Source organism: Pelodiscus sinensis, chromosome 2 (assembly GCF_052426305.1).
Source record: "Pelodiscus sinensis isolate ZL-2025 chromosome 2, ASM5242630v1, whole genome shotgun sequence".
Classification (NCBI taxonomy): domain Eukaryota; kingdom Metazoa; phylum Chordata; order Testudines; family Trionychidae; genus Pelodiscus; species Pelodiscus sinensis.
The window spans coordinates 171,774,161-171,801,501 of NC_143053.1; the positions used below are offsets into that span (position 1 = coordinate 171,774,161).

General features: G+C 41.8%; 1 protein-coding gene across 2 annotated transcripts in view; it reads left to right on the forward strand.

Moving 5' to 3' along the window:
• AOAH (acyloxyacyl hydrolase) overlaps positions 1-27,341 on the forward strand; it is a 127,889-nt gene that overhangs the window by 83,703 nt on the left and 16,845 nt on the right. For both annotated transcript variants that reach the window (XM_089776546.1, XM_089776547.1), the window contains exons 15-20: positions 5,186-5,222; positions 6,002-6,076; positions 15,797-15,969; positions 18,282-18,340; positions 18,420-18,479; positions 20,555-20,651. In XM_089776546.1, the coding sequence (XP_089632672.1) occupies positions 5,186-5,222; positions 6,002-6,076; positions 15,797-15,969; positions 18,282-18,340; positions 18,420-18,479; positions 20,555-20,651 (501 nt within the window). The remainder of the gene's footprint in view (positions 1-5,185; positions 5,223-6,001; positions 6,077-15,796; positions 15,970-18,281; positions 18,341-18,419; positions 18,480-20,554; positions 20,652-27,341) is intronic.

Consider the following 27,341-nt stretch of genomic DNA (forward strand, 5'->3'; position numbering starts at 1 on the left):
CAACTCATTTGCATACTTAATGAGCCACCATGTTTGCACAAGGGGCTTTTGCGCAAAAAGGAGCTATCTACCCGGCTCCTTTTTGCGCAAAAACCCTCGAAAACCTTTTGCACAAAATGGCGGCTCATTAAGTATGCAAATGAGGCACGGCGGTATTCACCGCTTCACCTCATTTGCATATTTTCTTGAACAAGAAAGCACAGTATAGATGTAGCCTTGGGGTATAAAATGAGGTAAGATGGTGCCAAGGGAAATTCTCTCAAGAAAACTGAAAGAGAACTTTAAGAAGACAAAAATTACAAGGGATAGAAAAATCCCATGATGACTTCCCTTTGTGTCTTCTGTTAATCACACTACTGACAGAGTGTAGAAGTGTTTCCTCATATGCTGTAATATTTTCCCCAAATGGGAAAATTTAAATGGACACTGTCAACATTGGTAAGACTAAAAACTAATCACTGGGCTGACAGTGGTCCCATCTGGGAGAAAAATGCTTCCTTCTTACTGCCAGAAAAATGAAAAGATAGAGGATGCAAAGAAATTCACAATGCAGAAATCAATTTCCTCTATCACAGGACCAGTCCTGCAACCTTCTGGGCTTCCTCAGCTCCTAGTGAAGCCGCTGGGAAATGAAAGCACTTAGCATCTCCAGGAATCATGCAGCATTGTGCAAAATCAAGTCTGAATAGCAGAGTACCCTCAGCTAGGTTTTTGTTTCTACTGGTAGTGCACATACACATGCCTCAGTCCACATAAAAATTATTCCACATGGATGGAAAAGATTAGAGGGAACATTGGTTGTAAGTACTGTGGTTTTATTTTGTAGGGGTGGAAAACCAGGAAGCATCTGCATCTCTATACACAATAATGTTCCACATCATCATCCTTGGCCATAATGCAAAGGGAGCAAGGAAAGGCCAAGGGCATGGTCCTTAACAGCTTCCCTAAACATAATGACATCACAGCTTTAAAGCTCTATATCCTGTAAAGTGAGAAGTGGGATTTCTGTGCCATTGCAAACTGGAGGTTCCCATTTCGCAAGGTGACCTAGTAAACATTTATATCCATGGAGATGTCTGAGATACAAAAATTACATTTCTGACAGTGTTAAGGGACAGAAAAACCCTTGTAAGTTATTTGTGAAATTTTTTATGGCTGCATCTGAGCTCTGCACAGTTGGACTCAGTTTCTAAGGCATTGGCTTTACAGATGGAGAGAGACAAAAATAGACACACTAAAAACTATAAAAACTCTCCAGAATACTCCTAAAATAGTTTCTGTAACATATGTGGTATATACAGAATATATAATGGTATAAAGGCTTTCTCCACACATTTGGGATGACCTACATAGCTCACCAGTGGTTTTCCAACATCTTTAATACATGAGCTAGGTTAATAATTCATAACTAATCATTTTCTCTAGCATTTTTACTTCTTTTTTTCTGTTTGCCCATAATCTATAAACAGTTTACAAATCTAATTTATTTGCTCTTCAAAATTATTTGCTGAATAATTTCTGGAAATAATTGTTGGAGCATACCTTATTCACAGCCAGTTCATTGTACTTATTCAATCCATAGTCCTAAATTCAAACTGTTTTCAGTGGACTGATAGGTCACATGGCATATTTTTGTTTCCTGGTTGAATTAGTGCAACTCTTAGGATCAGGATTCCAGTACAAAACCTCCATTATTATGAATTGGAAATGTTCTTTTTATGTATATTCTGCAATATTTGCTTAAAATTTGCTGTTTTGGTGAACATTTCTGCTAGTGAATTTACATTACTAGAATATTCACAAGGATGAACACGAGAGGAACATGAACATGGTCCAAGTGGATTCTTTTAAAAATAGTTACAGAATTTTGTTTTGCAGTGCTCACCCACGTCTCTCTCATATGCAGACATAATTGTTTGTGTATATATATATACAGTAAAACTCCGATGGTCCGGCATCTGATGGTCCGGCACCATCAGGAACCCGGAAGTGCTCCGGGCAGCGGGACCATTGGAGCTGCTCTGCCCCCAGCTTCCCGGATTCAGCCGCTGCTAAAACTGACCAGCAGCTGAATCCGGGAAGCCGGGGGCAGATCATCTGGAGTGCTGCCCAGTAGGTACCAAGCTGTGGGACCAACCTGGCAGCACCCCAGCTGTCCCCTATTCAGCCGCTGCTGAAACTGGCCAGCGGCTGACTCCAGGAAGCCCGGGGCAGAGCTGCTCTGCCCCGGCTTCCTGGAATCAGCCCCTGATCAGTTTTAGCAGCAGCTGACTTGGGTATACCTGGGACAGAGCAGCTGGGGTGCTGCCGGGTTGGTTCCCACAGCACCGAGGTGCGGCGCTACTGGACCAACCTGGCAGCCCCCCAGCTTCTGCGTCCCAGGCGTCCCGATTCAGCTGCTGTTGAAACTGACCAGCGGCTGACTCCAGGAAGCCCGAGGCACAGCTGCTCTGCCCCGGGCTTCCTGGAGTCACCCGCTGGTCAGTTTCAGCAGCGGCTGACTTGTGGACGCCTGGGGCAGACCAACCCGGCAGCCCCCCAGCTGCTCTGCCCCAGGCGTCCGGATTCAGCCACTGGTCAGTTTCGGCAGCAGCTGAATCGGGAGCCTGGGGCAGAGCAGCTGGGGCGCTGCTGGGTGGTCCCTGCAGCGCCGCACCTCGGCGCTGTGGGGACCAACCTGGCAGAACCCCAGCTGCTCTGCCCCAGGAGTCCCCAAGAGTGCTGCCAGGTTGGTCTCACCGCGCCAAGAGTCGGTGCTACCGGACCAACCCGGCAGCACTCCAGCTGCTCTGCTGCAGGCGTCCCAGATTCAGCCGAATCAGGGACTCCTGGGGCAGAGCCGGACTATCGGAAGGGGGGGCTATGAGGGGCCTAGGGCCAGACCCCTCATAGACCCCCCTTCTGATAGTCTGGCATATCTGATAATCCGGCACCCCCTGGGTCCCAAAGGTGCCGGATTATTGGAAGTTTACTGTAAATGCATTTTATAATACTGAATGTAATTACTTTATAGTCATATTTTTTATTATCAGTAATTATTGCTAATGTCATAGAACTGAAAGAGTATCTTTATGACAGTAATTATAGTGCAAAAACAATATAGTTAATATATATGAGTTCTAAAAATACATCAGTCAAGTACGAAATCAAAGGGGTGATAATAAGCAGTTTAGTAACATAACTAAACTTCCAGAGTGGGCCTGATTCAAAGTCCACTTAAATCAGTAGAAACACTCCCACTGGCTTCCATGGATTTTTAATTAGACCTTATATGAACAGGTAATACTCAGCAGTTAAAAACATAATCATGGTATATTGCATATTTGCTGTGTAACTGCAGTGTGTAATATTCATTGTATTATAAAATATATTCTATGCGTGTATATATATACACACTATGTAGCTTGATAACATCAGTATCTGCATACAGGAAAGTATCAGAGGGGTAGCTCTGTGAGTATGGATCTGCAAATTTGACACCATCAGTTTAGGATTAAACAAAGACTGTGAATGGCTAGCCAAGTACAAAAGCAGTTTCTCCTGTCTTGGTTTTCACACCTCCACATCAGCTGCTAGAAGTGGGCCTCACCATTCCTGACTGAATTAACCTCATTATCTCTGGCCTGCATATTTATACCTGCCTCTGGAAATTTCCACTACATGCATCTGATGAAGTGGGTCTTTGCCCACGAAAGCTTATGCTCCAATACATCTGTTAGTCTATAAGGTGCCACAAGACTCATTGTCACTTTTGCATACAGGAAAGACTACTTACTTCTGAAGAAATTTGCACTATATCCCTAATTGTTGTTAAGAGTTCTGTACCTACCTTTATTTATTAATGCTGGGACTGTTTCATCATTTGTCATATATTCTCTCATTATTCTGTACTGTGATTGAGTGTGGGGGTGTTTGCCTTTGACCTGAAAAGCTCAAGTGTCCTACCTATTGATGTATTTGCTGGCCCATTGAACATTAAAGCACCAGCTATTTCATTGCAGCCTGGAATACAGTTAAAAGTATAAAATGTTATTTCCGTTTCAGCTATCTGGGGAATAATAGTTCACCTGGACGTATCTGAAGAAAGCTGAAGCCTTTTTTCTTTGCACCCTTATATTTTAAATTGCTTTTATGTCTTTGGGGAGGAAAATAAGCATTAAGCAATAAGACAGTCATAGACATGCAGTCCAGTGCTGAATGTTGGCACAATGTGGAACCTGACTTCCAGCATGTTTCAGCAGAGTCCTGTTTTATTCCCACATAATCTGGTGTGCACCAACCAATCTAATAGGTAGCTATTAGTGACCTAATAATTCATGTACTATAGCATATAAAAGTAGTATTCAGCAAATTCAAAATACCCATCTCTGCCATTTAAAAGAAAGACAAGAAATGTTATTTTATATAAAGGTTACATTTATAAATTACTTCTATGGGGCTAATAAATGATATACTAGAGTTTATTAATAAAATCTCAATCAATTATAGATTGTTCTAGAGTTCATCTGGTTACACAACTAAGGATACCTCTCCCAAGTGCAGGGATTTAGGGCCTAATTGAAGTCTTCATTGCATAATACCACATGATGGATTGTCTGATTTTTTTCCCCTTGGGCAGATGGTCTACGTCTTACCATTTGAGTGAAATGCTACTGAAATTCACTGTTGCACTGTATGTTGTCAAAGGTGCTGTTGGCACAGTCCCATTGTTTTATGCTTATCACTCAGAACTTTACCAACATGTGGGCCATTAATTTTTATTCAGTTGTAAGAATGATTCACTTCTCAATTTGTAGGGAAAGTTAGAAGCAGTTTGACTGTTCACAAACAAAGGTGGGTGTTTACTGGAGATGATTGTGCCCTAGGGATGGGCAAAGCAGTCAAATCTAGATTCAAATTTACCCCAAAGTTCAGAAGTATTTTAATCAGAGGGTTTGAATTAGAACCTTCACTATGATATACAGTACCATTGGAAGCATGTGCATTGCTGGGATTGTTTTCTGCTGGTGAAGAAAAGGAGGTCCGTGGAAAACTTTTTATTACATAAGTAGAATCCAAAAGAAAGGGCATGGAGATTACTTGTGCTTCTAATATTCCCATGTCCCTATACAAACAAATTTACTCTAGAGATCTGTCATTTAAATGGTTATACCCTCTTTCTTTTTCACACTGTTTGATCATGTAGGTGGTTCTTCAGAAAATCTTCTGGATTTAATTAAAAGGTAAGCACTTAATGGGAATTGTATCCTGGGTGTGTGTACAGTAGTTAATTAGAATTCAACCTTCCAGAAATAAATCAAAACAAAACTGTGCATTGAATATACTGGCTGACAGTGGTTTAAGTCTTACACCATAGATTTGATGACCTACCATATTTTGGAAAACTGTTTATTTCTTCTACGTCATGGAGAATATTTCATTGAAATAAAAACTTTGGATTGAATTGCCTCCTGTTTAGGGCCTGGACCCAGCCCCACTGAAGTCAATGGGAATCTTTCCACTAACTTCAAAGAAGCCTGGATCAGGCCCATGCAACAGGTTGACACTGATGTAACTCCATTGGCTTGCATCAGAATAAATTAATTATTGATTTACATCACAATAAATTAAGTATTAAATGGGTCCTCTGCCTTATTCTGTGAACTATAGGTAGTTCACGAGGAGTAACGGTAGTTCGGACTAGGAAGCCTAGTCTGAACTACCTAGTCTGTGCCGTGTGTAGCCGCGCGGCACGGAGTCCGCAGTAGCGGACATTTAAAAATGGCGGCACCCGGCTTTATGCAAATGAAGCCCGAGAAATTCAAATCCCGGGCTTCATTTGCAACTCCGTATGACTACATTAACCACCCTAGTTCGAACTAGGGTGGTAGTGCAGACATACCCTAAAAGAATTATTCTGCAATGTGCAGTATGATCTCACAAGCACAGTATAATTTGGGCTATTATATGAGAATGGTCTTCATCATTGATATTGCTACTTATTTATTTTTATATTTTTTAGCTTGGCTAGGAATCAGCTATTGGACAATCCAGCCATCATTATCTATGCTTCAATTGGGAATGATGTCTGCAATGGGTAAGGTGTCAAGAAACTAAAAGATTGGTTATATTCCCATCTACATGTCTTAGAGGACTGTTTGCTAGCGAGATATTTCAGTCTTATTATTTTATGCTTTCATGCAATTAAAGTTTGCTTTTGGTGTTAGCTGTGCTCTTTTTTTTACTTTTCCTGAAAAATATTAGTCTTAGTTACAGCACTACTTGCTGCCATGCCCTCTTTCGCATGTCTCAGGCTACGACTACAATGCAGGTATTTGTTGACAGAGAGTATGCTAATGAAGCACTCATTAGCATTTGTTGCACTGTCATTTGCGTATCTCGGCCAATGTTTTTTGCACAAGAGGTTTTGCGCAAAATCAAGCAGTGTAGATGGGTCCGTTTTGTGCAAAAAGAAAACTTTTGCGCAAGATCCTGTATACCTCCTTTTTTCACTTCACATAATAGTAGGTCTCTTTTCCTGTACTAGAGAAATGACACGATTCTTCCACTCCTTAACCTAGACCTGGGGACATCACATAATCATTATCACCCTTTGAGTCCAATTGGACACCTGAGTTTCTTCCCTTCAGGAGCCTGCGAACGGCATTCTTAAACCAACGTACTATTTAGCAGTATGAACAAAGCAATAATGATTTTATAAACCTCAGATTTTAAAACAACAAAAATTATACATACAGTGTAAACTCAATGTGAGCTGTATTTTGAACATATAAAGTGTTGAATATTCTGAAAAATCATGTCTCAGACATCTCAAATTCAGCACCCAACTTACTGAATTCTTTTGACCTTAATCTTTGTGTCTCAATTCCCCATATGTAAAACTGGGTTAATAATACTTATGTATTTCACAGGTTTGTTGTACAAATAAATCCATGAATGTCTGTGAAGCATACAGATACTGTAGGGTTGAGCACCATAAGGAAACCACAAGGAAATTAATAATTCTGTTTGCGGAGCAGCGCTTAATACTGTGCCATAAATAAGGCCATAGATTGAATATGAGGGAAAAAATAGAAAAAATATTGAATTTTTGGTTCATTAAGTCCACAGCAATCTGGTTGAGAAAATAATATGTGATTGTGTAGTTAAAGGCTGTCTCGTAAATCATATATGCAAAAGGCAGAATTAAGTTTGTGTAGACAATCTTAATTCTGGCATTTCCTAGGTTTTGAGTGCTTGACTTTGCAGTTATATTAATATTATTTTATGGTTACATACTCACACACACACCTAGAGAGAGAGGGAGAAATATTGTGTACATGAGTAACTGTGAATACTGAGCTATTAACTAGAAAATAAAGCCATTACATTACCCAGTGGCTCAGTAATACGCCTAAAGCTTTGGAACAGAAGCAGGCTACAATGAAGCTTGCAGTAACAGAAAAGACACGACAATGACAAATACATATTATCTTTACCTGGTAATATGTCATCATAATATCATTTCACAAATGAAATATCAGAGGCAATGAGTCTTCATGCAACATCTTAAACATCAATCTAATCCTGGAATCCATACACATGCTAGTATCCATCATGCAGGAGATCAGACCATGTGAGTGTACCAGTTCCTTCTGATCTTAGACTCTGTGCATTACCTTTACTCTGCAATATTTTTTCTCTAATTCGGGTAACCCCTCTGCTTTCCGTTGTCTCTAACATAATTTTTTATTCTTGTTAAAATTATTACTCTTCTGCAGTGTACAATTTATTCTTCACCTCTCCCATTTGTGTAGATTTTTCAAAATGTTATTTTTTATTATTATTATTATTATTTATTTTAAATTAATATTTTCTTATCCCAGCCTTCATCACATGACAGTGGTACCTTTTGTCTGGTGAAATATTCTGTGCTGCCTGTTTCCCACCAAAACCTCACTAGGATCAAAAACACTGAGTTGTAAGGATACAGTAATTTTTTTACTCTTTCTGTGAAGGAAAGATGTTGCTCCTCCTAGATAGAATTGAGTGGAAATGAAACCATGGATTGGTTTTCAAGAAGATGTGTCTATATACAGTGAAACTTGTTTTGAGGCATCCACAGAGGTTCTAGTGAATGCAGAGAATCTACTGGGTGTGTCTTTAAACAAAAGTGTAAAGAAAAATGTATTTTAAGGCAGCTTTAAATGATAGTAATAAAGACCTTCCAGGCTAATCCTATATTTCTATCTTCAAAAGAGATAAATGCTGCCATTGCAGGTACAGTCCTTAGCTAAAGCACAGCTAAAATGCCAATATTTCTTTCCATGTGGGGATCTGGTCAGTGAGTAATATAAGCACTCGCAGAGGAGAAAGATAATGAAATTGGCAGCATGTGCACTACTTCTTTTTAGTACCCACATTGCGGTGTCCAATCACAGGGGTTAGAAAAATATAGACAGATGGTGATTATAGCTCTCTGTCTACTGAGGCGCAAATTGTGGGACACAATGTGGCTCAAAGACCCAAAATGAAAAAAAAAAGAGAGAAAATAAGTAGTGCAAGAAGTTTAACATGCTGTGGAATTATTAACTGTATTTGTTCAGTTTTAAATCATAAATCATTTCTACAACCTCTTTCCTGATTCTGCATTGATAGTCTAAAGACATTAAAACTGAAATGATAGCAAACTAGTTTTGAAATGGAGGTGATCCACTGTCTAGGCGGGACAGCTGAGATATATGATGGGTAGAGATTAACATTTCATTAGTATAATGTAGCCATTACTGGCTCCACTACCTACCGTCCCCCATTCTGAAAATGCTTTATGCTCATGAGCACTCTCATAAGTGTCAATGGGACCAGTCGTGTGTAAATTTATTCACGAATGTTAGTGTTTGCAGGACTGGAGCATCCTGGGACTAATAATAAAATGTATCCCTTTATACAGGGACAGCCCAAGGCCTATGAGTAGTTAATGCCCCACTGAAATCCTGTTTTGAGTATTTAATTGGTGCATAGGCCATGATCTGGCTTTCTAAGGAAGGCTCAATCTTGTCATACTCTGATGAATAAGGGGTGGAGGAACACACCCCAAACAAGGAACTCTATCTTGTCAGTTATCAGACAAAAACATGGTTGTATGCAAACATCTAAATGGTGTGGAGAAGGGTGTAAGATAACAAAGACAAATCTGTGTGTAGTTCTAAGGGTAATACATGGCCCTATTATTGTAAGAGCAGCCTAGAATAGATAAATATGAAGTACCATGTTTTCAAACATCCACACATTAACATTTGCATGGTCTGAACTGACACAGTGTACTCTGACAGAAATCATTTTCTGAATATCTTACTATTATGGATTGACAAGATATGAAGCCATTGTGGAGCACTGTGTCCAAGAATGGTGCTGATGTCCTTTGACGATGTGTTGACAGTGCATGGAGACTTAGTGTTCTCTAATGAGCCTTGAAGCGACTGTTGCAAAGACTGAAATGGAAATGTCTATAAGGCATACTTTTGGTTGTTTTGTTTCAAACCCGATCATGGAAAGGAAATTGCAAAACGATACATTAACATAGCAACAAAATGGAGAAAGGTAGGAAAACTTGGAGTAAAGAATGTCACTTTATATTCAGCTCAACACATTGTGTTTACATAGTGCAAAGGCCTTAGACCAGAATGGTGGTTTTGGACTGTAAATGCTGCAATGCCTAGAGGCTAAATGAGGTGAATTAAGAGCAGGCCAGCAAAACTGATCCTTAAATGTCTCTACTTACATTATTTTTTGTAGATTCAAGCCTGAATCTTAATGTTATTTTTTGATTTCCAGCTAAGTGGATTTTAAACATGTTATAAACATATACCAAACAAAGACTAGGTGCCAGACAAATAATCTTGTTTAATAATTAATGTGTATACAGATTACAACACAAGCCAGTATCCTGAATCCTTGCTAAAGTACATAGTTCTGTCCCATAAGATTCCTTCACACACACACTTTTCTAAGACCTCAAGACTAAAACAAGAGCCTTTTCAAAGACTCTGCTTTTGCACTATTCTGCTATCCAATAAATTTCACCTGCTCTCCAGAGAGTTTGTTCTTCATTACCAGCATTTTGGTTAGCGTTGCACTACCCTTACACGGTAGTATATATTATTGGCTTTACTTTACAGATGAAGAAACTGTGACCTGAATATCTAGGGCAGCTCTACACAGCAAAGAAAAACTACATCTCGCCCATGCTAGCTGAGCTTGTGTGGCTCTGGCTGTGGGGCTGTTCCTTTGCTGAGCAAACTTCTGTGTTCTGGGATCCTCCCACCTCGCAGGGTCCTAGAAGCTGGGCTGCAGCCCAAGCCCAGAAATCTAAACAGCGATGAAAAAATACTGCTGCCAAGTCCCATGAGCTCAAGTTGGCTGGCACAGGCCAGCCAGGGATTTTTCTTTGCAAAATAGGCTTACCTTTCGGCTATGTCTACACTACATTCTTTTGTCGAAAGAGGAATGTAAATGAAGCAAATCAAAAGTGCAAATGAAGCGCGGATTTAAATATCCTGTGCTTCATTTCAATAAAGGATTTTTCAAAAGTGAAAGCGCAGTCTAAAACTAGACAGGGTTCTTTAAAAAAAAAAAAAATCCCCTCCTGAAAAAATGAGTATCATCTCACAATAGTCTGCATTTGGTAAGATTTTGTTTGTTCCATATTGTGCATGACAGCACACATGTACACATTCCGAATTTTAACCACAGGATCTTAAACTTCCATTTCTACGTGGCTTTTGAGAGCCAAGTTATAAACACAATACTTCACTTCTGACACTTAAAATAGGTGTATATAGTATATATAGTAATGTCCTCTACTTGGCATCTACCTCAAATAGCCAGACTGAGTACTGCATAGATAAGGAGGAGGGACGCAATGAGGCCACTCACTCGATGGCCTCTGTTTCAGCCCCATGAATTCTTAAGGATAAGAAAACTATGGAGAGACAGAGCTGAAGCATCCATGCAGGAGGCTTCTCCCATAGGTTATCTATGACCTGTCCCCAATGCACCTGCACGCAGGAAACTCCACAGAGCTGGGCTCCAAGCCATGTAGCAGATGTGTGAGTAGCCCTCTGGTTCCTAAATCTCATTTTGTATACAGCAGATCACCACCAGTTGCACTGTCTGGGGACATCTCGACCACAGAAATAAGAGCTGGATTTGTGCAGCAGATCTGTGTCTGTTATATCGAGAGCCAGGAGTGTATAATAGCAGTGTGTGTATATAGCAGGAAGTTTCATATATAATACAATTGTTGTTTGGGTAATATAAAAAAGAGGGATGTTGTCCTGCAGCCCATTTTAAATTCAAATTTATTCTGTCATCAGGGTTTTGGATTTTTTGTTTTTGTTTTGTAAACTATTTACTGCTGAATGTAATAGGGCAAAGATAAATCTGCTCTAATGACCGAGACGCATGATCAATAAAAAACTAACTCTTTGCTGCTGTATCTCGATGACAATCTCAGTATTTTAACAATGTTCTTGCATAGTTATTCTATGGAAAATGAAATGTCTGCTGCTCGTACATTTATTTCCCTACGTTTGCTGGCACTCTCTCTTGGAGCACGGTAAAGGATGTGCAAGATTTGAAAGCCTCAACCATCCATGATGTCTGTCTGTTATACCCAGACAACAGTGTAGTATGTGCAAGATGTACACAGTACAGGCAGTCCCCGGGTTACGTACAAGATAGGGACTGTAGCTTTGTTCTTAAGTTGAATCTGTATGTAAGTCGGAACTGGCATCCAGATTCAGCCGCTGCTGAAACTGATCAGTTTCAACAGCGGCTGAATCTGGACACCAGTTCCGACTTACTTACAGATTCAACTTAAGAACCCCAGGCATCCCCAAGTCAGCTGCTGCTGAAACTGATCAGCGGCTGATTCCAGGAAGCCCAAGGAAGGGGCTTCCTGTAGTCAGCCACTGGTCAGTTTCAGCAGCGGCTGACTTGGGGACGCCTGGGGCAGAGCAGCTGGGGTGCTGCTGGGTTGGTCCAGTAGCGCGGCCGCTCCTCGGTGCTACTGGACCAACCCAGCAGCACCCCAGCTGCTCTGCCCCAGGCGTCCTGATTCAGCCACTGCTGAAACTGATCAGTAGCAGCTGAATCAGGACTCCTGGGGCAGAGCAGCTGGGGTGCTGCCGGGTTGGTCCAGTAGCACCAAGGAGCGGTGCTGCGGGACCAACCGGCTGCGCCCCACCTGCTCTACCACAGGCCCCGGGCTTTGCTCCACGTATCCCTGGTCTGTTGGGGGGGGGGCACTAGCTGCCAGATCAGCGCCGCGGGTCCAGCCTGGGTCCTCCGCCGCTTTGCTCCCCCAGCATACCAGGGAGACGGGGAGCAGCTTTTCTCGCCCCGGAGGAGGCGGGCGGCGGGACCAGGCGTCCCACTGCTCCAGTCCTCCGGGGCGAAAAAATCCCCGTTCGTAAGTCGGATCCACGTAACTCGGGGACTGCCTGTAGTTTGGAAAATCTCTGCTGTTATCCAATGCAGCTGTCATAACAGTATCTTCAACTTATACCACATCTTTCAACCTAAAACTATTTTGATACCCAAGAATCATTTCATCCACTTCTGGGGTCAAACACAGCAGCCATTTAACAAAACACAGCAATGGTAGGCAACAATTTTGAACAGTGCAGTGAAGCATACCTTCTCCACATGAAATTTCTGGGACAAAGTTAACACATTGGGTGTAGATACCAAAACTGAAATCTGACAAGCCTATCACTGTACTTACTGTTGCTGTTTTATTGGAAATTGACATGAAATCTTTCATGAACAGAATAGGCAAGACTTTGATTTTGTGTCTCGTCCAAAAAACTGTACCTTAAGTCACAATGTTAGTGCCCCTTTCACCATGTCCAGGTACAGACCAGTTAGTTTAACTTCTGCCAGGGAAGATAATGGAGCAAGTAATTAAGGAAATCATCTGTAAACACTTGGAAGGTGGCAAGGTGAAAGGGAAGAGCCAGCATGGATTTGTAAAGAACAAATCATGTCAAACCAATCTGATAGCTTTCTTTGATAGGATAATGAGTCTTGTGGATAAGGGAGAAGTGGTGGATGTGGTATACCTAGACTTTAGTAAGGCATTTGATACGGTCTCACATGATAGTCTTATCAATAAACTAGGCAAATACAACCTACTATAAGGTGGGTGCATAACTGGCTGGATAACTGTACTCAGAGAGTAGTTATTAATGGTTCTCATCCTGCTGGAAAGGTATAACAAGTAGGGTTCCGCAAGGGTATGTTTTGGGACTGGCTCTGTTCAATATCTTCATCAACTATTTAGATATTGGCATTGAAAGTTCGCTTATTAAGTTTGCAGATGATACCAAGCTGGGAGGGGTTGCAACTGCTCTGGAGGACAGGGTCATAATTCAAAGTGATCTGGACAAATTGGAGAAATGGTCTGAGGTAAACAGGATGAAGTTTAATAAAGACAAATGCAAAGTGCTCCACTTCAGAAGGAACAATCAGTTTCACACATACAGAAAGGGAAGTGACTGTCTAGGAAGGAGTACGGCAGAAAGAGACCTAGGGGTTATAGTGGACCACAAGCTAAATATGAGTCAACAGTGTGATGCTGTTGCAAAAAAAGCAAACATGATTCTGGGATGCATTAACAGATGTGTTGTGAGCAAGACATAAGAAGTCATTCTTCCGCTCTACTCTGCACTGGTTAGGCCTCAGTTGGAGTATTGTGTCCAGTTCTGTGCACCGCATTTCAAAAAACGTGTGGAGAAATTGGAGAGGGTCCAGAGAAGAGCAAAAAGAATGATTAAAGGTCTAGAGAACATGACCTATGAAGGAAGGCTGAAAGAATTGGGTTAGTTTAGTTTAGAAAAGAGAAATTGAGGGAGGACATGATAGCAGTTTTCAGGTATCTAAAAGGGTGTTATGAGGAGGAGGGAGAAAACTTGTTCATCTTGGCCTCTGAGGTTAGAACAAGAAGCAATGGGCTTAAACTGCAGCAAGGGAGGTTTAGGTTGGACATTAGGAAAAAGTTCCTAACTGTCAGGGTGGTCAAGCACTGGAATAAATTCCCCAGGGAGGTTGTGGAATCTCTATCGCTGGAGATATTTAAGAGTAGGTTAGATAAATGTCTATCAGGGATGGTCTAGTCAGTACTTGGTCCTGCCATGAGGGCAGGGGACTGGACTTGATGCCCTCTCAAGGTCTCTTCTAGTCCTAGTATTCTATGATTCTATGTCTGGATACCAGTTCAATACCAATGTAGAGGATCAAATACTAAGATAAATCATAAACACCATTTTCTACACCATTTAATCTTTCTTGATGTTCCCCAAACAAAACTGTAATCCCACTAGAATCTAGGTACAGAATGATATGGTATGCATTTGTGGATTTTAAGGCCAAAAAGGAACACGTATGATAATCTAGTTTCCCCTATCATCCTATTTCCCTTCTGACGACATACAGAAAAATTAACTCAGTTAAAATCAGTAGAGTTACAGTAGATGAGAAGCTGGATGTGAGTCAACAGTGTGCCCTTGTAGCCAAGAAGGCTAATGGCATATTAGGATGCATTAAGAGGAGCATTGCCAGCAGATCCAGAGATGTCATTATTCCCCTTTATTCAGCTTTGGTGAGGCCATATCTGGAGTATTGTGTCCAGTTCTGGGGCCCCCACTACAAAAAGGATGTAGGTCCAGCGGAGGGCAACCAAAATGATTAGGGGGCTGGAGCATATGACTTATGAGGAGAGGCTGAGGGTCTTGGGTCTGTTTAGTCTGCAGAAGCGAAGAGTGAGGGGGGATTTGATAGCAGCCTTCAACTTCCTGAAGAGAGGTTCCAAAGAGGATGGAGAGAGGCTGTTCTCAGTAGTGACAGATGGCAGAACAAGGAGCAATGGTCTCAAGTTGTGGTGGGAGAGGTCCAGGTTGGATATTAGGAAAACTATTTCACTAGGAGGGTGGTGAAGCACTGGAATGGGTTACCTAGGGAAGTAGTGGAGTTTCCATCCTTAGAGGTGTTTAAGTCTCGGCTTGACAAAGCCCTGGCCGGGTTGATTTAGTTGGAATTGGTCCTGCCTAGAGCAGGGGGCTGGACTTGATGACCTTCTGAGGTCTCTTCCAGTTCTATGATTCTATGATAATAAAAAAAAGTAAAAGAGAGCAGATAATCAGACCATGGGTCCTTTTATGTAGGGAGGCCACTCTCAATGCATCTACACAGCACCCTAAATTCAAAATAAGATACGCAATTTGTGCTACACAAATTGTGCATCTTATTTCAATTGTATTTTGAAATAGCTTATTTCAAAATTTGGCACCTCAACACAGTGCCAAATTTCTAAATAATGCACTATTTCGACACATCCCTTAATCCTCGTGGAACGAGGGTTACAGGGATGCCGAAATAGAGCACCTGTTATTTTGAAAAATATTTCAAAATAATGGGAGCGTTTAAAAGACGTGAGGTAGCTATTTCGGGGCACTTTTGGTATCCCAAAATAGCCCACCTGTCTAGACGTTTCTTCTGTGTGCATATTAGAAAGTATGAACTTGCTTGGTTTTGTTTGTTTGTTTTGTTTATGGTTTTTTTTTTCATGACTTGTGACTGTGGAAACAAACAAAAAAAAAGTGGCACCAAACCAAAGTGTTTCCATTCCATTTTAATCAGTTGTTATAAAACAGAGAAGCAATGACTAATAACATTGTTTAATGCTAAACACAGCCCCTTTTTGTGAGTCTACAATCAGTAAACTATCTGACCTTTTTTCCTGTTCTTTCCTATATAGGAAACCTGACACGGTGGCTCACATGACCACACCCCAACAAATGCACTCCAATGTCATAAAGACACTGCAGTATCTAAACTCTCAGCTTCCAAAAGGCAGCCACGTGATTTTAACAGGCTTGGCAGATGGTCGTTTTCTGTGGGATCAGTTACATAGCAGATACCATCCTCTTGGTAAGTATCTGAGCCTGTTTTTAATTTCCTAGGCCTGGATCTTGAACTCTACTGATGTACGTTACAAAATGGCTTTAGGAATGGTGAACTCAGTGGTATTACAGCTGGATTGGATTTGTCCCAGTTAGTCCAAAACTGCTGTCTAACTGGCTTATCATTGTTTTGGGGTTGGTTGTATCTGGCACTAAACAGAGAGATTTACATGCACATCTGTTCTCAATCAAATTTAAGATATTTAGATAAAATTGGGCCCAGATTTGAACAAGTCCCTGGCTAGGTTTTGCAAAACAACCCCCAATTGATGAAATTGTGCAAAAACAAAGTCATGTCCAATAGCTCCCCACAAAAGTGGAACAGTGAAGCCTCAACGTTCACAACCTTAACAAGACTGTCCTTGGGCTTTTTAAAAAACATGGAATTGTAACAAGGCACTTGGGACAATTCTTGGAAGCCTCTCATTTCAGAACACCTCAGGCTGCTCCAAGGAGTATGGTAAGCTCTTTGGGAACCATATTTTTGTAATGTCTGCACAGCACCTAGCACAGTAAAGTACTGGACCATGACTGTGGCTCCTACACACTACGACAACATTACTACCACGAATAATAATAAATGCAAACCCTGTTTATTGGCTTAATATTATGCCTAGCAAAGAAGAGTGGCACTGTCATGAAAGACTGCCCATATGCAAGCCAGTTGGAAACTCCCTGGAATTCACAGTTCTTGATGCATGTAGATGAGTTATGTTGCTTAGGATGTGCTATGGGGGAGGGTGGGGTCACCAAGAATGCCCCCAAACACACATTTCCCCAAAGTTAATAAGAACAAAGAGAAAGAGATTGCAAACAAAACTGTTAGTGGGTGTGTACTGGGGGGCATTCTTGGGTGAAACCACAAAAAGCAGATCCCAAGCAACATTACTCCTCCAAAGTCTTTGTAAGAAACTGTATATGCACACAGTCATGCAGGAATCAAATCTGGGATTGTCTGCATCACAGGGTTAAGACACACATGTCTACCACTAGATCTAAAGGAGTAATTGCCTTAGATCTGAGTATAAGCAGAAGTCTGTTGTAGTCGCTGGATCCAGTCAATAGAGGAAGAGTTGATCATACTACTAAACCAGGGTAATACAACTGCAACTGATTTTGACAATCTATGGGTATTAGAGACCATCAACACTTCTGTGGTTTCTCTCTCCCTACGTTCATCGTGGTAACTATTGGCATTGTCATTACAGCCTCATCTTATATAGTATATGCTACTCTCACCCTTAAAAGAGCTCCTTTTCCTACCTCACCACAGAATGAACAATCATTTCTGTTCCACTTCACCGGTGTCCTAACGTGCTTTCTTAAAGGGGGTACTTTAAAAACATGTTAATGCTCTCCCTTCAAGACAGAGATGCCTGGCACAATTATCTTTTTACTAACATGAATGCATTGCTTTGCCAAGAGCATATTGATCCCAAAGGTGCTTCCTCATAGCAGAGAGCTGATCGTCAGATGTCAGGTTAGCATTTTATATCAGTTTAATTAGTCAGTGACTATCACAGAAATAAGCCAGCCAAAAAACCCTACCGTTCATACAGCAAGGAGGGCCATTGTGTGGCATGATTAATTTCAGAGGAAGGTCCGCCTCGTGTCTAAGTTAGTGTTTCACTCACCCACGCAGATGTATACATTTCCTTCTATGACAGGCAAATTGTTTCCACCTTTTAAAGATAACCTTTCCATGGTAAATGTGAAAATAGAGCATACACAGTCACCTTCAATCTTCCTTCTGGATTTGAAATGGCTAAATTTGTTTGTGAAGCGAAAGAAGCGTTAATGGATAAAGCATCAGTCATTCACCCTTGAGATTTGAACAGGCTATTATATGACTAAGTTTGCATGGAGGTTGAATTGCCTGTGGAAGGAGAGGGAGGCGTAGGTATGTGGGAGAAAGCAAGCAATTCCTGAACAATGTGGCTGAGATAACTGGCATTGCAGAAAGTTCATGCTGCTGCTGCTGTCACTGCACGTAGGGCAAAATCCTGGATCTTGCAGGATATGAGTAACTCTCCTTGACTTTCATGGAAATTACTTGTATCCGGAAGGTGGAAAATAAGCTTCTACTCCCCTTACCAATGTGAGTAGTCCCACTGAGTGAAATTACTCATGCAAGTAAAGTGAGTAGGATTTAATGCCTGATCTATGTACTTTCAGTTCCTCTTAGCCTACATGGGCTTAAAGACTCCGTAACCAGACACATTTCGAACAAGAAACAACATTGGACTTAAAATATGAAAAGTTAAACTCTGTGTTTTACAGGTCAGCTAAATAAAGATGTTACATATGAACAAGTGTATTCATTCCTAAGTTGTCTTCAGGTGAGTTTCCCTCTTCCGTTGGTTAAATATTTCTTTTTTCTTATCTGTTGCTGAAACAGTATTTTGTTTGATCCCACAGATCAGTCCCTGCAATGGGTGGATGTCTTCGAATGAAACTCTCAGGAACCTGACCTCAGAGGTATTCCTAAAGAAGGCAATTTGATCATATCTTTGGTACCAATTTCTAAAGTGAAAGGTTTTGAATTGTGCTCATGGTTTTCTTTGAGGATGTCCCCTTGATAGGGTCCCAATTGAAAGATGTTAATATTTTTATTTTCAGGGGGGTGAAGTCAAGCCCAGAAAATGCAAATCTGCATTTCTAACACCTCCAAAGCTTAGAATGGTTCAAGTCTCGGATCTGGGCTTAAATTGCAGAAATCTGATTTGGATTCTAGTTATGATTATACCCCAGCCTTAGTCACACGGGACATGATTTACCACCACGCTGTGACACAAATATTCATATTGTAACCCTCTTGACCTTTCAGAATGTTCTTTTAATAAGAAGAAAAATGGCTGCTTTGAATCCATGTGAATGAACAGGGCCACGAGGACTGTAATCAGTGTTCCCTGTAAGCTGTGCTCTTGTGCAGCTCCTTGGGAGAGTCTCAAATGCTGCCCAGCTGATTAGCAGAGCACCCACAGCTGGGGTTTGTGATTCTATTGGTGATGCACATTTGCACATACTTCGGTGCACTTAAAAAATGTATTCTGCACATGGATGGAAAAGTTTAGAGGAAACATTTGTCTCTGACTACAAAATCCAAATGCATGACTCTGAGTGGGAGCAGGATCGATCCTTATAAAGGACCAAATTGTAAGGTCTTTACTCACACACATCCTACTGCCTTAAGTACCAGTAAAGAGTGCCTGAAAACTGGATTAGGCCCAAAGTACCTGAATGGGCAGACTACAGAATGTTGCCAATGCAGGTTTCTCTATAAACCACTCTAGAAACTTAACCCAACAACTGACAAATGAATCATCGGAGGGCCACAAAATGTTAGCCAATTACTTTCTATGAATGTGTAAATATATTTGAGGTTCTCGCCCACCCCCCTCCAAGCCATGCAGAAAAATCAGTGGCTTGTCGTACACTATTGTCCAGATTGGCAGTGTGGTGTATTTGTGAGACTGTTTCTACTCACTAGACAATAATTATGGCCCCAGTTTTGCAGATTTACATACACACTTAACTTTGTGTGCTGTGAGTAGTACCATTGACTATCAGTACACATAACACACATAAGTCTTTGCAAGATCAGAGCTCATGCACCAGCAGCATGGAAATGGGCAATGTATAGGGAAGGCGAGAACTTTGCTGATATAAAGAGTTACAGTTTGTGGAGAATTGTAGAAGGAAAGAAAAGGGCCTTCAGAATGAGGGTTCTAAGCCCTGGTCTACAGGTGTCTGTTAGTTTGACATAAGCACCTTCTGTTGACTTAACTATGTCAGTGTACACACAACATCCTTGCTTGTGCCAATGAAGTACCGTACTACATCAGCATAATAACTTCACCTCCACCAGAGGCGTAGTGTAACTAGAGTGATGTGGTGTCCCCATACACACTGCTTTACTTACCTCAGCTGTTGGTTGCTATTCTTGTCAATTTCATTGCTCCAAAATTGCCAAGAAAGCCCAGGACCAGTATGGGAGCCTGCTGCCTCCATCCCAACTTCCCACTCCATGCCCAGGGAGTTGAGAAGCCCAGATGGCTGGCCTCTTCTTCCTGGCAGACAGTGAGGAGGTGAAAAACCCAGAGAGCAGTTGGACGTCTGGTAGCGAGCTGCATGGAGCTGAGAATCCTGGCTCTCAGCCACCTGCATTGCCCCTGTTTAGTCAGTTGAAACATTCTGGTGGGGATGTGCACCATCGATAGAAGAAAGATAATGGGGATATCAGCTAGTTATTATTGCGGTGGCTGTAAGTTGAACTAACACAGGTCGACTTAAGTTTCTAGTGTAGACATGCCTTATGTAATGAAAGAGGAATAGCAATCGTACTAAAAGATATGACTTTGGTAAAAGAACAAAATATATAGCATTAAACAACTGAACATGTTCAAAGGTTCTGTATTCTACAGTTATGTATTGCAACATGTCCTGGAGCAGTATCCTAAATTCTTCTCCCACATTGGTTACAAAAGCTGAACCCAAATGAAGTTTTTCAGTGGCTGTGAAAATCTCATTGTTTCTTTGGTTTTTTTTTCCAGAGAGCTTTACAGCTTTCCAATGTCCTGAAAGAAATAACAACATCTGAGACGTTTGCCAATTTTGATCTTTTCTACATGGATTTCCCATTGGAAAAAAGTAAGTTGTATTTTGTACCAGTCAGCAAGCATTTAGACAAGAACGGAACAAACAGCTTTAGTATGCTTCTTATTTTTATGCTGTACAGTGAAAATAGCAACACATTCATTCAGCTGACAAGCCATGTGAGGGCCAATGGTCATGGGAGGAGACTCTTCTTAGATCTTCACCCGAGTTCCACAGTCTCTGAGATAGATAACATGGACAGCCCCTGAGACTGAGTGCTCCATGTGGCTCAATTGAAGGCTCTGTGGCTGATTAAAAAGTGGTATTCACAGGTTTCCAAGCAATGCAGGATTTTGGATGTGTATGTTGACAGGTTGTAAAATCTGTGGGGCATTATGAAACTCTCAGAGGAGCACGAGAGGACCCATGCAGGGGATATAGCATTCAGTCTACAGCATTCTGAACATCCAAGAACAGCTAGAATTGCACTTAGAATAAGCAGCACTTTTCACCCAAACATCACACAATAATATATTATGCCTTACAACACATCTGTGAGCTATCACGGGCAAAACAGAGACTACTAACCATTAACCGAGTGGTGGTAGAGCATTCTCTGTGAGTGTCCCTCATTTCCAGAAAAGTCTTTTACCCCAGGTCTGAAGTATTCCAAGTTTATTGACCTTCACAACATGTTGCGGGACAAATCTATTTATGCAGGCTGTCACAGAGGTGAGCTTTGTAGAGGAATCAAATGTGTGGGGGAGAGGGAAGTTTGGTGCTCTAGAAGGGTATGTCTACACTAGCTTGTTAGTTCGAACTAGGTAGGCAAATGAGGGCAACCAGAGTTGCAAATGAAGCCCGGGATTTAAATATTAGAATCTCTAATTTGAACTACCTACTGCGTGCCACATGTAGCCGCGGGCACAGAGTTCAGACTAAGGGGGATTTAAAAATGGTGGCGCCTGGGAACATGCAAATGAAGCCTGGGATATTTAAATCCCGGGCTTCATTTGCAACTCCGATTGCCCTCATTTGCCTACCTAGTTCGAACTAACAAGCTAGTGTAGACATACCCGAAGTGTTCAAGTGTTGTTTTTGTAATTTATGGCATCTGCAACTCTACTCGTAGATAGATACCCATTTTTCATGTTTGTACATATCTAATAATAAAAGAGGTTCTTCAAGATGGGTTTCCACACATTTGTTTTAATAATGAAGAAACCAAAGCAAGGAAGCTTTTGGAGGCATGGGAGTAAATACAGGATGGATGGAGAGAAGGAGGCATTCTTCTTGTGTTGGGATCCAGGAGAACTTGAGGGGAGCACCAAAGGAGCAAGAGGGGTAGCAGTAAGGAGAAGTGTGTAGAATTAGTTTCTTGTCCCCCTCAACTTTGAGGCCAAAATTCCTCAGTTCTTAGAGGTACTGTAAGACTGGACAGGAAACTGAAGCTTTCCAACTTTGCAATCCCCACTGACTTTCCTCTCAGATTCATATTGCTTCTTTGTGGTGGTTACATATTGTAGAAATAGATTTCTGTTTTTAAAATATCCTGATGAAATGCTTCATTAAAAACCTACACAATCATTTTTAACAAAAAACCAAAACCCTCTGTGGAGCTGGCTGCCAGGCTGATGACTCTAATAAAAAAGTATTTCTGTTTATATTGTGGCACACCAGATTTTCTAGGTTGGAGTTTATCATTGTCTCTGTATGCCTGAGATTGCACAGATGGCTGGCATGAATTATAAAATATATTATTTGACAGGCTTTACATTGCATTCTCCGGGATGAACAACTCCTCAACAAAATTGTCTCTTTCAACATGTTTTATTCTGCTAAATAGCACAGACTGTGTTTTCCAAAGTAAAAACTTGAATAAACTCATTTTACCCCATATGGGCTAAATTTTCCTAGAAGCACAGGGCCAGCTTTGGAAAGAGTTCATCGTCTAATTTATTTTGCTTCCTAAAGAGGAGCTGTCCACTTTGGAAGATCTTGCCCTGATTGCTGGTGCTGAGCATGTTTGCAAATATGGAGGATTTTCATAAGTATCTGTGTGTCAGACCCTCAAAAGTATTTAGACACCTCATGCCCATTGACTTCAAACCCAGCCAAGACCCGTGAGTATATAGTCACGTAGTTAGCCTGTGCTGCCATGGCTTCTCTGCTATTGTTGTTCATGTTAGCTAGATCAAAGCTACTAGCTCAGGAAATCTACACAGGCTGCTGTCACACCTCAGATTGCAGCGTAGACCTACCCTGATGCTTTTTCAGGGAGCTCAGGACTGTGAGTCGCCTTGTTACCTCTCCCACCCCTCCTCATCTAGAGAGAGACTTATTGGAGCTAACTGGTATGTAAGTCCCTGATTCTCTATGATGAAATCCCTGATTCTTTTTTATTTTGCTAAAGTCTGTCTTCTTGAAATCCATTGTCTTTATTTTGCTGGTCTCCTACCATTTCTTAGAATCATGAATGCTATCATTTCATGATCACTTTCACCCACACTGTCTTCCACTTTCAAATTCTTAACCAGTTCTTCCCTGTTTGTCAAAATCAAATCCAGAACAGCCTCCCCAGTAGCTTCCTCCACCATCTGAAATGAAGAATTGTCTCCAATACATTCCAAGAATGTGTTAGATAATCTGTGCCCTCCTGTGTTATTTTCCCAACAGATGTCTGGATAGTTGAAGTCCCCCAGCAACACCAAGTCCTGTGCTTTTGGATGATTTTGTTAGTTGTTTAAGAAAAGCATCATTCATCTCTTCTTCCTGATTAGGTGGTCTGTAGTAGATGCCTTGCATGACATCACCTTTGTTTGCAATCCTTTTATCCTTACCCAGAAACTCTCAACAAGTCTGTGTCCTATTTCTATCTCAACCTCACTCCAGGTGTACAGATGTTTAATATGTAAGGTAACACCTCCTCTCTTTTTCCTGCCTGTTCTTCCCAAGGAAGCTGTACTCTTCTATACCAACATTCTAATCATTTACATTATCCCATCAAGTCTCTGTGGTGCCAACTATGTCATAGTTGTAATTATTTAATAGCATTATGAGTTCTTCCTGCTTATTCCCCCCACTTTTCACATTAATATACAGACATCTGAGATACTGATTCTCCCCCATTCTGTCTCGTCTTTTATTCCTTCTGTTACTGTCCCTGCTCTCCCCAGTTTCTGACCCTTCTCCCAGGTTTCCATGTTTTTGCCTTAGCTCTAGGTTTTGATCACTTGCCCTCATCAAACCTAGTTTAAAGCCCCCCTCAATAGGCTAGCCAGTCTGTATCCAAATATGTTCTTCCCCTTCCTCACTAGAACAACCCCATCTCTGCTTAGCAGTCCTTCTTCCTGGAATAGCATCCCATGGACAAGGAAACTAAAGCCCTCCTAGTGACATCATCTTCACTATCACCTCTAGGATACATCTGTTTCTGTCTGGGCCCATATCCTTGACCAGAAGAGAACACCACCTGCACCACAAACTCCCTCACCTGTACTCCCAGTACAGGAGGCCCACGCTTTACGACGGCCCGATTTACAACCCCCTGTACTTACAACCTTTTCTGTAAGTGCAGAAGGGGCCAAAATCCCCCGATTTATGTCCTCAGCCCTGCATTTACAGCCCTGCATGAGGCTCGAGTTACGACACCCCCGACTTGCAACACTATTCCCAGAACCGATCGTGTCGCAAGTCAGGGGCAGCCTATACCCTGTAGTCACTTGTGATCTGCTGAGGGTCTTACCTCACAGTATCATTAGTGCCCACATAGATGGATAGCATGCGATTGTAGTCAGAGGTTTGGATGATCCTCGACAATCCCTCCATAATGTCTCAGGGTATGTCTACACTACCACCCTAGTTCGAACTAGGGTGGTAATGTAGGCAACCGGAGTTGCAAATGAAGCCCGGGATTTGAATTTCCCGGGCTTCATTTGCATCTCGCCGGGTGCCGCCATTTTTAAATGTCCGCTAGTGTGGACTTCGTGCCGCGCGGCTACACGCGGCATGGACTAGGTAGTTCGGACTAGGCTTCCTATTCCGAACCACCGTTTCATGAGGAGAAATTCAAATCCCGGGCTTCATTTGCAACTCCGGTTGCCTACATTACCACCCTAGTTCGAACTAGGGTGGTAGTGTAGACATACCCTCAGATATGGGCCCGTGGCAGATAGTACACCTCCCGGGCTGTCATGTCAGGGTGACAGATGGATGCCTCTGTCCACCTCAGAGGAGAGTCTCTAACTACCTTTACCCTACATTTCCTCCTGGGAGTAGTGGCTGCAGACCCCACCCCCCAGCCTTGGGGACAAAATGAGAAGCTGGATTTATCTTAAGCCGAGCTGCCACAGCATCTACACTGCAGGAGGTAGTCCTCACAGAATGAGAAGTACAGGATGCCGTTGCAGGCTGCCCTCAGCATTCGATTTGGGGGTCTACACTAGATCCACTAAATTGAATGCAAGAAGATCGACCCTCGGGAGCTACACGCGGCACGGACTAGGTAGTTCGGACTAGGCTTCCAGTGGTTGAGCAGGAGTTTTGTTAAAATCATCAGTGCCTATAGGCTGGATTTTGGTGCACTTAGCATTGCTTCTATTGAGTATTTGAATTCTTTTCTCTTTCTTTACAATAAGTTACTATGAAATTCTCTTACTTAGTGAAAAATATAATCCTGTATAACTATAGTTATCTAAATTTTCATAAGAATTATTAAACATTAGTACAAACAAAATTATTTTAATAAGTTAAAGTACTGTGTAATTACTTTGGTTTAATGAAAAAAAAGTACAACGTAAAGAACTATACTTTATAACACTACATCAAATAAACTAGGTAAACAAAATCAACCACAACACGTACAAATTTTATCTTGGAAATACATTTTACAAAGTGTTCTACAGCCGATGAGTGTATAGTAATATTGGTTTCCAGTTGGTAAATCTCTCAGTTTCTGAGTTCCCCTTAAGCAGTCTGCTTCATAACAGTGATGGGCACCAGTGTTCCATGTAAGCTGAGTGCTTGCATGGCCACTCGGGAGAAATTCAAATGCCACCCAACTGGTTAGCAGAGCATCCACAGCTAGGTTTTTGCTTTCTACATGCAGTGAACTGCAACCAGTGGGAGCTGCGAGGCTCCGTGTCTATGGACCCTTAGATAAACAAAGCATCAGGTTGCCTGCCAGTGACTTACCCAGGCGGGCCTGTGACCCAACATTGAAAACCCCTATTATAATCAATAAATTGTATTTAGAACAGTCTGTAACTATGGAGATGGTAATGCCCAGAAGTGCTTGCTTGGGAGGGAAATTGGGAGCTAGCAGGGGGTTTTCCCCTATATTTTAATCCCCGCAGTACTAGGTAAGTGGACATGCAAATTGAAATGTTAACTTTGGCTGAAAAATGTATTAGTTTATCTAATGAGGAGAACCATGTAATTTTTAAATGTGCATATAAATTGTCTCTACCTCTTAGAAAGGCAATATACACCCACAGACCAGCTGTCTGCATTCATCGAGCCTTTGGGCGTAGTCAGACAAGATCTAGTCTATGACAGTTTTTAAAGTGAAATACATTGAGCCAAATTCAGACCTGGTGTAAAGGGGTTCACTCCAACACTGTTTCTTGATTAGGAACACTATTACTTCAACATAGTAAAACAAACCACCCACACAAACCCTAACCTGTTAAGTAATGTGATGAGGCCAAATTCAAGCCCATAACTAGGAGACTACCAAATGATTCTGTTTTCTTGATGATAAAACAGCATTCAAGTATTCTGAGAAGCTAAGGGTATGTCTATACATCAATCACAGGGTGTGGTTGCAGCTCATGTCGACATACCCATGCTAACTTTAGTCAAACTAGTCCTGGCACTGGAGCGGTGAAGCTGTGGCAGTGAGCACTTCTGCATAGGCTGTACCAGTAGGCCTGAAATCCTGCGTAGTTACGCGGGTGGCTATCCTGACCAGAAGCATGTGCTGGATTAAGATAGCTGGATTAAGTCTAGCTCAAATGTGTCTATATGAGCTAGTCACACCCCAGGCTGGAGTGTAGTCGGAGCCTCTGTCCTCTTGCTCAGTCCCATGCCCCTAATCTGAGCCATGAAGCTAGTATTGGAGCTCAGGATCCACTTTGAGATTAGGGTTGCCAGGTGTCCAGTTTTGAACCAGACAATCCAGTATTTGAGCTTTCTGTTCGGGAAACAAATTGAGAAAATATAAATGAGACAATATAAATGTCCGGTATTTTCTAAATAAGATGTAATGTCGATTGTGATGTAATGCCAAGCGTGTCCGGTATTTTAGTTGAAACCACCTGGCAACCCTATCTGAGATTAGAAGCAAAAGGTGTTGAAACGCTGGGAGCCCTACCCCGAGACTACAGAGTCAGGGTTCCAGGGTGTAAGTGGCTCAGGGGCCGTGCACTGGTTGTGAACCAGACAGACAGTAAGTGAAACTTCCAACCCATATTGTCACTGTGGCTTTTCTGGCAGTCTCAAGCAGCAGTCAGAAGCTGGCCCATAGGCTTATTTAAAGTAGGAGTAGAAAAAAGTGAAGAATAAGGTCTGGATCATCCTGTTCTGTGGAGAGAGGCCAAGAGGGGTTATAAAGAGTTTCCAGAAAACTTTGTGTGGTGAAAATCACTGAGCTACTTAGCTTGACAGGTCCTGGAAGTTTACAGAGGGAGCCCTACAGGTGTGGGCACACATTAATGGCATCGGCCTGTGCAGGGCTGATGAGAG